The sequence below is a fragment of the Schistocerca piceifrons genome, chromosome 6, assembly GCF_021461385.2.
Source record: "Schistocerca piceifrons isolate TAMUIC-IGC-003096 chromosome 6, iqSchPice1.1, whole genome shotgun sequence".
Lineage (NCBI taxonomy): Eukaryota > Metazoa > Arthropoda > Insecta > Orthoptera > Acrididae > Schistocerca > Schistocerca piceifrons.
The window spans coordinates 29,844,715-29,858,226 of record NC_060143.1 but is presented as its reverse complement, the minus strand read 5'-3'; the positions used below and the strand labels follow the sequence as shown (position 1 = coordinate 29,858,226).

General features: G+C 42.1%; 1 protein-coding gene across 1 annotated transcript in view; it reads right to left on the bottom strand.

The window, feature by feature from the left end:
- LOC124802831 (dynein axonemal heavy chain 2) overlaps positions 1-13,512 on the bottom strand; it is a 1,031,222-nt gene that overhangs the window by 524,502 nt on the left and 493,208 nt on the right. Inside the window, 1 exon segment of the mRNA XM_047263843.1 lies at positions 2,702-2,844. Within this exon segment, the coding sequence (XP_047119799.1) occupies positions 2,702-2,844 (143 nt within the window).

Genomic DNA, 13,512 nt, shown 5'->3' with positions numbered 1-13,512 from the left:
TACCCAAAAAGGGATGATCTGGGAGGTTACAGAGCACTCAACTCATGAGTGCCTGATCACTACCCAAAGCCACTATTAAGAGATTATAACTGCACGCTGCATACAGCAACTATATTCAGTGTTACAGACTGCAAGAAGGCACATACCCAGATTCCTGTGGCAACAGAGGACATTCCGAAGTCTGTGATTATTATGCCATTTGGGTTGCATGAGATGTTCAGCCTACATAAGGCTGCACAAACCTGGCAGCCATTCATTGACTCTGTCTTGTGTGGATTGACCTTTAGTATTGCCTCTTTGGATGACATGTTATTGTATTCATCAACAAATTATCAACATCACCATCACCTGAGAGAATGTTTTGAGTGTTTTGAAAAGTGCAACGTGGTGTTGAACATGGTGAAATGTGTATTTGGACAACCTGATGATGAATTCCTGGGTCACTGAGTACCTTCAGCAGCCTCATTATGAGTCACTGATAAAGTTGAAGCCATATTCCAGCTACCTACGCTGTCTACAATAAAAGCGCTATGTATATACTTGGGAATGCTGACATTTACCATGCACTGCAGAACAACAGATGCCATTGAACATAGAACCGGCAGGTCCCATAGTTAAGAGCAGTTCTCTTGTACCGTGGACCGAAGAGATGAATGTGGCTTTTGAAGTGATCAAAAAGAGCCTATAACAAGAGGCAGTGCTGGCACACCTCGAGCTCAAAGCTCCATTGGCATTAGTAGTGGACACCAGTCAGTAATACATTAGTGCTGCCATCCAAGAATTGGTGGAAAACATGTGGCAGCTGCTGGCTTATTTTTCACACAAGCTATTGTCTTCCCGGCAAAGATGGATCACATACAATTGGGAACTTGTGGCCAAATATCAAGCAATTAAGTACTTTCAACCACATATAGAGGAAAGAGAATTCGTGATATAAACTGACCACAAGCCCTTAACGTACGTTTCCAACAAAAATAGCAGCACTTGCTCCCCGCAGCAGTACAGCCAATTGGAATTAATCAGCCAATTTAGTACAGACATTCATCACATATTGGGTATCACTAATGTGGTTGTGGACTGTCTCTCTGGAATGACCAGCATCTTACGGGCGGTGAATGTGATGGCGCTTGCCAAGGTACAACAAGAGGATCCCGAGCTGCACATCATATTGCATGAGGGCACTGTGGCACTTAAGTTAGAGCTACTCAACATACCCTGCGAGAACCGAAATTGTATTGTGAGGCGTCACATGGCAAATCATGCCCTTCTGTCCTTATTGCATTTTGGACTGGTGCTCAAGACCTTACATAATCTTTGTCATCCTGTAATCTGGTTGACATTCAAGTTAGTATCTCAATGGTTCATGTTGCCAGGCATTGAAAGAGATTACTGCGAGTGGCTTGTCCACGCAATTGGTGAAGATCTCTGGCTACATCCATCACAAGACGACCAGTTACCATATGGCCAGCAAAGGTATGGAGGAATGTTGGCTTTTGATGCTGAAGGCTGAGCTGATGTATCATGGCATGTCTTGGACATCTGCAGTGCCCATAGTCCAACTGGGCTTATTAGCCACATACAAACCAGATACAGAGTTCTTGGCAGAGGAATTTGTTTACGGCATGGCTTTGTACCTGCCAGGGGAGTTAGTTGATGCCAGCCTACTGTCAGAAGTGGACAAGAAACTGGAATCCCTTCAAGAGTTACAGAAACATATAAACCACATCAAACCTACAAAGCTCTCCAGACATGGTTGTCCAACAACTTTTGTGCAAAATGATGTTGACAGCTGTTCTCACATCATGTTATGTACAGACTGCATCATGCCACTGCTGCAACCATTCTATACTGGACCCCCCTGTGTCCTGTGCAGAGACAAACACATGACGGTCATCTTAATGGATGGAAAACAGGCCGCCACATCTCTTAGCAGAGTGAACCCTGCTTACATTTTCAAGGGAGCACCACCCACGTAGTTGTCAAGAGCTGCACACCTGGCAGATGCGACACCCTGACTTTCAACCCCGCCACCACAACAAGCGACACAGAAGCTAAGTGCACCACCCACTCTGGACGACATATCCGGTTCCTGGCCCGTTTCCGAGAAAATGTTCCGCACTCCACTTTCATCATGTGCTACACACATTAACTGTAGTTGTGCACGTTAGCTCCATTCGTGCCATCCAGAGATGCAGTTGCGGCACGAGCTGAGAGATTGTGTGGTGGCGAATAGTGTTAACCACCAAGTCTGTCTCTGCTGTATTAATTTTTATTATTTACTACTTGGAGTTGTAAATCATTCACTTTATGTTTACTATGTTCTCTGCTTGCTGAATACCTATAGCAGCCTATAGCAGCTGATTCTCTCAGTTCGATTATTCGGAGTTAAAAAACATTTCAGGCCTGCTTATAATAGAAAATTATGCTTGCTAATGGTTAAGTATTTTCGTGAAGGATACAGAACGTCATATACATGATTTCAAAGGTAGAAGCTGATATAAGTGCATGGTTTCCATTAGTGTCACTAGAAACTTCAATTTCAGAAGACACACATTTCTTTCATAACTACAAACACCATTTAGTTGCAAAGGAGCCTCTTTATTACATTTAAAATAAGGCTGCATGTAGTAGTTGTCTTGATATTAATGTGAATCATCCAATCATTACAGAACTTCACTACACCAAATTTGCTGATACATACCTTTTTTGCAAGAATTCGTGTTTCTCTAAATCCTTCACCAAATAATATTATTTCAGCAATCATTGCACTATCTGGTACAATCATTGATATGGGGCGAAACATTGATTTCAAGTTGTCAGGCAGTTCTGTGCGACCAGCATAGCCTGGAAGAAAGAGTTAATCATAACAGAATAAACCAGTATCTCATATAATTATTGATATGGAGAAAAACATTGACTTGTCAAACAATTCCGTGCAATGAGCTTAACCTGTAACAAAAGTAAATTATGCTAAGGTAAACCACAGAAATTCTTTCCTCATTTTTAAATGTTATTGAGCTAGTATCATTACTTATATTATCCTCTTCACTGAGCTTGGGTCCAAGGTTATAACAAAATAAATGATTTGATATCGCCTACAGCTGTCATTTTTTTACAATTTTGGTATTAGACATTTTCCAAGTATCCTGACAAAGGGAATCACCAGGAATTCAGTGCATTAACAACAGATGATAAAACCAGTAGGATTAATAAAAACTTACTAAACAACACTTCAGCAATGGCAGATTATCTCATAGTTGTTTCTCCACATGTTACTGTGTATCAGATAATTCAAAATCCTGATGTGTTATGCAAGTGAAATTAAACAAAGAAAGAAAGTAATGAAGATTAAACTTTGAAGTACATTGTTCAGAATATTAATTGCAAACAAAGAAAATAAAGAAATGTGTCTGTTTCGTAGTCATTACAAATACTAAATAGGAATCAGACTCTGAAAATTAAATAATACTGCATAAAGGTATGTTTATCAACTAATATATTAGGTTGGTTCATAAGTTCATAGTACTTTTATTTTGCATGTTCATATCCTAGTTGTTATGGGTTTATTTTATGTTTGTCATCTTTCATTTATAGTTTACAGTTGCTATTTGAGTTTACATATTGTCATTTGGGTATAGTGAGTGAAGCTCTGGGCATCAGAAAATGAAATGCCAAGTGAAGAAATTGGAACATTTATGACGTATTCTTCTGTTTGAATTCAGTTGAAGGGTGACAACCAGGAAGCTTGTTTAAATGCATTAATCCACAAAGATCCACATGTACTTGAGAACTAGCAAATGTGATGAACTGTGATCATTCCACAACTGTGTGACATTTGCATGCAGTGGGGAAGGTTCAAATATAGGTTGTATGGGTACCGCATGCTCTAAGCCAAAACCACAAAAATTTGTGGGTGTTCGTATAAGCATCTCTGCTTGCTTGTCATCAACTGGCTACTGAACAACACCAACCATTCCTATCTGTATTATTACTGGTGACAAGAAATGGTATCTTTATGCTAACATAAGGAAGAGAAAGGAATGGTTGAGCCCATACAATGCAGCAACACCACATACAAAGAATTGCACGTTTCAACAAAGGACAATTTTATGCATCTACCAGAACAGTGACAGTGTGGTGTACTACAAATTGCTTCCCTGAAGAGTAAGCATCACTGTCAACATTTATAGTCTGCAACTGAGATGTCTGGCAGACACAATTCAAGAACAATTACCAGAAAGACTGCATGAGGTGATGCTACTCCACTATAACGTCTTTCTGCATTCTGCTAGACTGATAAACAACACTATACAGAAGTTGGCTTGTGAAGTCATTCCACACCCACCTTATTCACCTATCTTGTGCCCTCAGATTTTCACCTCTTCTGCTCGCTATCAAACAACCTTCAAGGAATTTTCTTACTGGATGAGATCCTCACCTCAAAACCACAGTTGTGGGATCAAAAAGTCACCTCAGCAGTGGCAGATTGTTATAAATAAACTTATAGAAAAACACTATGAACTTATGCACCAACCTAATATAAGTGAAGAAAGATCAACAAAAGTATGCTAAGCAGTACAGAAGCCCCAAAATGTAAAGTAACTGGAATCTCATTACAATTTGTCTTGGAATGTGGAGGTATTAGGACCGAATGAGATAACTTGCAAAATACTGATGCAACCCTTGGGCAATGAAGGATCATTTTCCATTCATTGCTGCAGTGAAGCAATATTAGATGAATAAGCAAATGGATCATACAGAACAACATACTTTTGACAGAAAGTCATAAATGTGAGCCATCGTGGCGACCAGATGTATCAAGAAAAATCTTGTAAAGGTAAATCTAAGTAAGACATTTCCATTTTGTTGGACTCTAGTGATACATGCATGACCTAATATTATTTTCAATTATGTGAATTCATCTGTAAACAGCCAACATGCAGGTATACTTAAACGTAAATTAATTTTATGATCTGTAAACTGACTTGTTCTGTGTCAAAGTACCTGATATATGCAACAAATAATTAATTAATCAATGACCTCATAAATTAACTCTTGAGATCCACCAGTGTGAAACACACAGTGATAAGGCACAAAATGAGAGTTTCTAACTTTCTGTGCTGTTTAGTTTCCCCTAGCTGGTCTTCCTGTGGAAATTTACTAATAAAGAGTTAGCCTACAGAACTAATTAATTAATCAATGACCTCATAAATTAACTCTTGAGATCCACCAGTGTGAAACACACAGTGATAAGGCACAAAATGAGAGTTTCTAACTTTCTGTGCTGTTTAGTTTCCCCTAGCTGGTCTTCCTGTGGAAATTTACTAATAAAGAGTTAGCCTACAGAACTAACAGACAGAGACTATACATTTTAATAGAGGGAAACATTCCACGTGGGAAAAATATATCTAAAAACAAAGATGATGTGACTTACCAAACAAAAGTGCTGGCACGTCGATAGACACACAAGCAAACACAAACATACACACAAAATTCAAGCTTTCGCAACAAACTGTTGCCTCATCAGTTACTTGTGTCTGTATATGTGTGGAAGGATATGTGTGGGTGTGTGAATGTATACCCGTCCTTTTTTCCCCCCAAGGTAAGTCTTTCCGCTCCCGGGATTGGAATCACTCCTTACCCTCTCCCTTAAAACCCACATCCTTTCATCTTTTCCTCTCCTTCCCTCTTTCCTGATGAGGCAACAGTTTGTTGCGAAAGCTTGAATTTTGTGTGTATGTTTGTGTCTGTTTGTGTGTCTGTCGACCTGCCAGCACTTTCATTTGGTAAGTCACATCATCTTTGTTTTTAGATATATTTTTCCTACGTGGAATGTTTCCCTTTATTATATATATATATATATATATATATATATATATATATATATATATATATATATATACACACACACAAAGATGAGGTGACTTACCGAACAAAAGCGCTGGCAGGTCGATAGACACACAAACAAACACAAACATACACACAAAATTCAATCTTTCGCAACAAACTGTTGCCTCATCAGGAAAGAGGGAAGGAGAGGGGAAGACGAAAGGAAGTGGGTTTTAAGGGAGCGGAAAGACTTACCTTAGGGGGAAAAAAGGACAGGTATACACTCGCACACATGCACATATCCATCCACACATACAGACACATATATATATATATGTAATAGAAGGAAACATTCCACGTGGGAAAAATTATATATAAAAACAAAGATGAGGTGACTTACCGAACGAAAGCGCTGGCAGGTCGATAGACACACAAACAAACACAAACATACACACAAAACTCAAGCTTTCGCAACAAACTGTTGCCTCATCAGGAAAGAGGGAAGGAGAGGGGAAGACGAAAGGAAGTGGGTTTTAAGGGAGAGGGTAAGGAGTCATTCCAATCCCGGGAGCGGAAAGACTTACCTTAGGGGGAAAAAACGGCAGGTGTCTGTATGTGTGGATGGATATGTGCACGTGTGCGAGTGTATATCTGTCCTTTTTTCCCCCTAAGGTAAGTCTTTCCACTCCCGGGATTGGAATGACTCCTTACCCTCCCCCTTAAAACCCACTTCCTTTCGTCTTCCCCTCTCCTTCCCTCTTTCCTGATGAGGCAACAGTTTGTTGCGAAACCTTGAATTTTTTGTGTATGTTTGTGTTTCTTTGTGTGTGTGTGTGTGTGTATATATAAAAAAAACAAAGATAGCATGCTGTTCTAATTTGCACATCCGCACATACACAGACACATGCAGACATTTGTAAAGGCAAAGAGTTTGGGCAGAGATGTCAGTCGAGGCAGAAGTAAAGAGACAAAGATTTTGTTGAAAGACAGGTGAGGTATGAGTGGTGGCAACTTGAAATTAGCGGAGGTTGAGGCTTGGTGGATAACTAGAAGAGAGGATATACTGAAGGGCAAGTTCTACATCCGCACATACACAGACACAAGCAGACATTTGTAAAGGCAAAGAGTTTGGGCAGAGATGTCAGTCGAGACAGAAGTAAAGAGGCATTTGATAATGTCTGCTTGTGACTGTGTATGTGCAGATGGATATGTGTGTGTGTGTGCGCGAGTGTGTACCTGTCTTTTTTGCCCCTAAGTTAAGTCTTTCTGCTCCCGGGATTGGAATGACTCCATACCCTCTCCCTTAAAAACCCACATCCTTTCGTCTTTCCCTCTCCTTCCCTCTTTCCTGATGAAGCAACCGTTGGTTGCGAAAGCTTGAATTTTGTGTGTATGTTTGTGTTTGTCTGTGTGTCTATCGACCTGCCAGCACTTTCGTTTGGTAAGTCACATAATCTTTGTTTTTAGATATATTTTTCCCACGTGGAATGTTTCATATATATATATATATATATATATATATATATATGGGAAACATTGTGTGTCGATAGACACGCAAACAAACACAAACATACACACAAAATTCAAGCTTTCGCAACCAACGGTTGCTTCATCAGGAAAGAGGGAAGGAGAGGGAAAGACGAAAGGATGTGGGTTTTTAAGGGAGAGGGTAAGGAGTCATTCCAATCCCGGGAGCGGAAAGACTTAACTTAGGGGGAAAAAAGACAGGTATACACTCGCGCACACACACACACATATATCCCTCTGCACATACACAGTCACAAGCAGACATTATCAAATGCCTATATATATATATATATATATATATATATATATATATATATGGTTATAATAGAGGGAAACATTCCACATAGGAAAAATATATCTAAAAACAAAGATGATGTGACTTACCAAATGAAAGTGCTGACAGGTCGACAGACACACAAACAAACACAAACATACACACAAAATCCAAGCTTTTGCAACAAACTGTTGCCTCATCAGGAAAGAAGGAAGGAGAGGGAAAGACGAAAGGATGTGGGTTTTAAGGGAGAGGGTAAGGAGACATTCCAATCCCGGGAGCGGAAAGACTTACCTTAGGGGGAAAAAGGGACGGGTATACACTCGCGCACACACACACACACATATCCATCCACACATATACAGACACAAGCAGACACATTTAAAGACAAAGAGTTTGGGCAGAGATGTCAGTCGAGGCGGAAGTGCAGAGGCAAAGATGATGCTGAATGACAGGTGAGGTATGAGCGGCGGCAACTTGAAATTAGCGGAGATTGAGGCCTGGTGGGTAATGGGAAGAGAGGATATATTGAAGAGCAAGTTCCCATCTCCGGAGTTCGGATAGGTTGGTGTTGGTGGGAAGTATTCAGATAACCCGGACGGTGTAACACTGTGCCAAGATGTGCTGGCCGTGCACCAAGGCATGTTTAGCCACAGGGTGATCCTCATTACCAACAAACACTGTCTGCCTGTGTCCATTCATGCGAATGGACAGTTTGTTGCTGGTCATTACCACATAGAATGCATCACAGTGTAGGCAGGTCAGTTAGTAAATCACGTGGGTGCTTTCACATGTGGCTCTGCCTTTGATCGTGTACACCTTCCGGGTTACAGGACTGGAGTAGGTGGTGGTGGGAAGGTGCATGGGACAGGTTTTACACCGGGGGCGGTTACAAGGATAGGAGCCAGAGGGTAGGGATGGTGGTTTGGGGATTTCATAGTGATGAACTAACAGGTTACAAAGGTTAGGTGGACGGCGGAAAGACACTCTTGGTGGAATGGGGAGGATTTCATGAAGGATGGATCTCATTTCAAGGCAGGATTTGAGGAAGTCGTATCCCTGCTGGAGAGCCACATTCAGAGTCTGGTCCAGTCCCGGAAAGTATCCTGTCACAAGTGGGGCACTTTTGTGGTTCTTCTGTGGGGGATTCTGGGTTTGAGGGGATGAGGAAGTGGCTCTGGTTATTTGTTTCTGTACCAGGTCAGGAGGGTAGTTGCGGGATGCGAAAGCTGTTGCCAGGTTGTTGGTGTAATGGTTCAGGGATTCCGGACTGGAGCAGATTCGTTTGCCACGAAGACCTAGGCTGTAGGGAAGGGACCGTTTGATGTGGAATGGGTGGCAGCTGTCATAATGGAGGTACTGTTGCTTGTTAGTGGGTTTGATGTGGACGGACGTGTGAAGCTGGCCATTGGACAGGTGGAGGTCAATGTCAAGGAAAGTGGCATGGGATTTGGAGTAGGACCAGGAGAATCTGATGGAACCAAAGGAGTTGAGGTTGGAGAGGAATTTCTGGAGTTCTTCTTCACTGTGAGTCCAGATCATGAAGATGTCATCAATAAATCTATGCCAAACTTTGGGTTGGCAGGCCTGGGTAACCAGGAAGGCTTCCTCTAAGCAACCCATGAATAGGTTGGCATACGAGGGGGCCATCCTGGTACCCATGGCTGTTCCCTTTAATTGTTGGTATGTCTGGCCTTCAAAAGTGAAGAAGTTGTGGGTCAGGATGAAGCTGGCTAAGGTGATGAGGAAAGAGGTTTTAGGTAGGGTGGCAGGTGATCGGCGTGAAAGGAAATGCTCCATCGCAGCGAGGCCGTGGACGTGCAGAATATTTGTGTATAAGGAAGTGGCATCAATGGTTACAAGGATGGTTTCTGGGGGTAACAGATTGGGTAAGGATTCCAGGCGTTCGAGAAAGTGGTTGGTGTCTTTGATGAAGGATGGGAGACTGCACGTAATGGGTTGAAGGTGTTGATCTACATAGGCAGAGATACGTTCTGTGGGGGCTTGGTAACCAGCTACAATGGGGCGGCCGGGATGATTGGGGTTGTGAATTTTAGGAAGAAGGTAGAAGGTAGGGGTGCGGGGTGTCGGTGGGGTCAGGAGGTTGATGGAGTCAGGTGAAAGGTTTTGTAGGGGGCCTAAAGTTCTGAGGATTCCTTGAAGCTCCGCCTGGACATCAGGAATGGGATTACCTTGGCAAACTTTGTATGTGGTGTTGTCTGAAAGCTGACGCAGTCCCTCAGCCACATACTCCCGACGATCAAGTACCACGGTCGTGGAACCCTTGTCCGCCGGAAGAATGACGATGGATCGGTCAGCCTTCAGATCACGGATAGCCTGGGCTTCAGCAGTGGTGATGTTGGGAGTAGGATTAAGGTTTTTTAAAAAGGATTGAGAGGCAAGGCTGGAAGTCAGAAATTCCTGGAAGGTTTGGAGAGGGTGATTTTGAGGAAGAGGAGGTGGGTCCCACTGTGACGGAGGACGGAACTGTTCCAGGCAGGGTTCAATTTGGATAGTTTCTTGGGGAGTTGGATCATTAGGAGTAGGATTAGGATCATTTTTCTTCGTGGCAAAGTGATACTTCCAGCAGAGAGTACGAGTGTAGGACAGTAAATCTTTGACAAGGGCTGTTTGGTTGAATCTGGGAGTGGGGCTGAAGGTGAGGCCTTTGGATAGGACAGAGGTTTCGGATTGGGAGAGAGGTTTGGAGGAAAGGTTAACTACTGAATTAGGGTGTTGTGGTACCAGATTGTGTTGATTGGAATTTTGAGGTTTTGGAGGGAGTGGAGCTGGAAGTGGGAGATTGAGTAGATGGGAGAGACTGTGTTTGTGTGCAATGAGTGGAGGTTGAGGTTTGCTGGAAAGGTTGTGAAGGGTGAGTGAGTTGCCTTTCCAGAGGTGGGAAACCAGGAGATTGGATAGTTTTTGAGGTGAAGGGTGGCATGCTGTTCTAATTTGCGGTTGGCCTGTAGGAGGATGCTCTGAATAGCCGGTGTGGATGTGGGAGAGGGAATATTGAGGACTTTTATTAAGGATAGGAGTTGATGGGTGTGTTCATTGGCTGAGTTGATGTGTAGGTGAAGGATTAGGTGGGTGAGGGCAATGGATTGTTCAGTTTGGAACTGGTATAGGGACTGATGGAAAGAAGGGTTGCAGCCAGAGATGGAAACTTTAAGTGTGAGGCCTTTGGGGGTAATGCCAAATGTCAGACAAGCCTGAGAAAATAAAATATGCGAGCGTAATCTGGCTAGGGTGAAGGCATGTTTGCGGAGGGAATGTAAATAAAACTTAATGGGGTCGTGGAGGTGTTGTGAGGGTGACATGGTATTAGAAGGTGGAAAGTGTAACATGAGGTTGAAATGAAAATGAAAATAACTGGAGAAAGTTACTGGAGATCTGTTGTGAAAAAAGGCGAAAAAGTGTTGGTTAAAGCTGGGCTATGTTGATCCTGTGGTGAACTTGGGTTGGTGGACAACGATGTGCACAAAGTTTAGGTGGTTGTGTTGCCGCCAAAACACGTTAAAGGGTCGATATATATATATATATATATATAAGGGAAAAAGCATTATAATGTTCATATCCCTTACTGCACCATAAATTATGGAAGTCAACACAACAGACGATATTACACTAAGAGAAAATGAGGACTTTGTGCTAGATGTTACAGTAATATTTGCAGAAAATGGCTGATGCAACTACACATTTCATGCTTTGTTTAAGATTTTTGATTACATTCTTCTAAAGCAATGGTCATCAAACTGTGGCCCACTGGCTGCATGCAGCCTGAATCAAGTATTCATATGGCCTCCAGTTCTCAGTCGTATTTTATAATAACATTCATGTAGCAACTAGCAACCGAAACCAAAACTGTCAACTAACATTAAGAGCTCCTTAAAGTGTAGTGTTCCTGTTCAGTGACAAACAAAAATGTTTACAGAGTATTAATTTTAGGATGTGTTTGATTTTAATTGACATTGTGAATTCAGCCTTGAGCTAAGTAAGGTTGGCCACTTATTGCAGGAACAGAGGGGTAAACAGTGTGGCCTCTGCATGGTCAAAGGATGTGATAGGAGGAATGTTTTATTGTTTGTCTCGCAGGTGTGCTGACTCATGACTGGTCAGCTGATGTGGTATAAATTTTGACACGGAAGTAATATGGATTCATGAATGCACATTCTAGAGATGGTCTTCAAATGTGATACATATCTGCAGCAAGCGATAAGAAATTTAAGGTGGTAATACAACACAACCAGCAGAAAAAAAATAACATTCAAAACATTTAGTAAACATTTGTGATCAGGTCTCATATTGGACAACACATTTAAATTGAAGGATATAATCAGTTAATCATCCGCTCACACAGACAACATGTCAAAACTTTGTCTGGCACTTAATAGTGTCACAATTTTGGGGTCGTTGAAGCTGGCAGCGAGTAACATTGGGGGTGTGTGTGTGGGGGGGGGGGGGGGGGGGGGGGGGAGAGCTACTAGTAGGTTACTAATTAGAAATAACATAGGTACATATGTGGCCCAATGTGCCTCCTCCCAATGTTTTTATCTGCTCTTGCACAAAAAAGCTTGACAACCACTGCTCTGAAGTCATCACCAGCACAGCACAATATGCTACTCAGTATAATTATTCTATTTATGGAATATTCATGCACTACAGAGAATTTCTTAGTTTTTGTGTAGCTACAAGGTGAATTACTATGTGATGGTCTGTGGCTAGAATCTTAATTATTCTTGCATTAACCTATAATTCTGGAACCATTAATCAATTCAGCAGAAGTTATATCAAACAAGACTTTTCCCATATGTCTTGCTATATTTAATTTTAGTACAAGCAATAATCAAACATTAGAAAAAGAGAGAAATATAAGCTAATGATTTATGTTTTCACTAGCCTGTTTCAACTAGCAGTTTGCCTGTTGATACACAACAAGAAATATCAGCTAAAAACTTAAAGGAAGGCAGTATACGATAAAGCCCATATTACATATTCTCTTATCACTAATGTTTCATCTAGTAAGTAATTTTGGAATAAAAATAACAACTCACTGAATAGTATACAGGTATTGAGGCACATGAACAAAGACTGAAGACTTTGCTTACTTTCGGACAAATCCTTTTTTGAACTTCAGTACACACACAAACACACACACACACACACACACACACACACACACACACACACACACGTATAACTGCATCATGTCAACTGGAGGTGCAATGCCAGGACCACAGTTCTGCAGGTCAACTTTGGTGAGGGGTTGTGCCAGATGGAGTTGGTGAGGACAAAGAGGAGGAGGGGAGTGGGAGGAATGGGTGGGGATGGGTGGCTGACAGGTCATATGAAGGCAGTAGGTGCTCCAGTTTTTGCACAACCTTTTGTGTGGACATGACTACCAAATGGCTGTCCATCCAAATAAATGACCACAAATAAACTGTGGCCAGGAGCAGAGTTGACTGCCCAGTGATGGATCATACTGCTGAGCAATTTCGATGGTTGCTTCACATCCAGAGCCATCTGGACCATTTTCCCCAGCTTTTTTGAACTACGTACATTAGGTTTATCCTTGCAAGACGTCCTTTGTTCTCGTAATCCTTCTGGTCTCAATCTCTGTTAATCCCCTGCACCGCAACAATCTACACCCCATCCCAGAGCCTCCAATTCGCTCATCCTGCATCCACACCCTTTTTCCCACAGTCTTCCCTTCCTCTGTTCTGTCACCCCCCCTCCCAATGCACTCCCTCACTCCAATGTCACCATGTCGCACTTGGACTTACTGGTGCCTGTGTATTGCAGTCCCACCCCGTGCACCTACTGCCTCTCTCTCCTGTATTTCTACACCTACACCAACTGCCTTCATCCACGCCACTGGC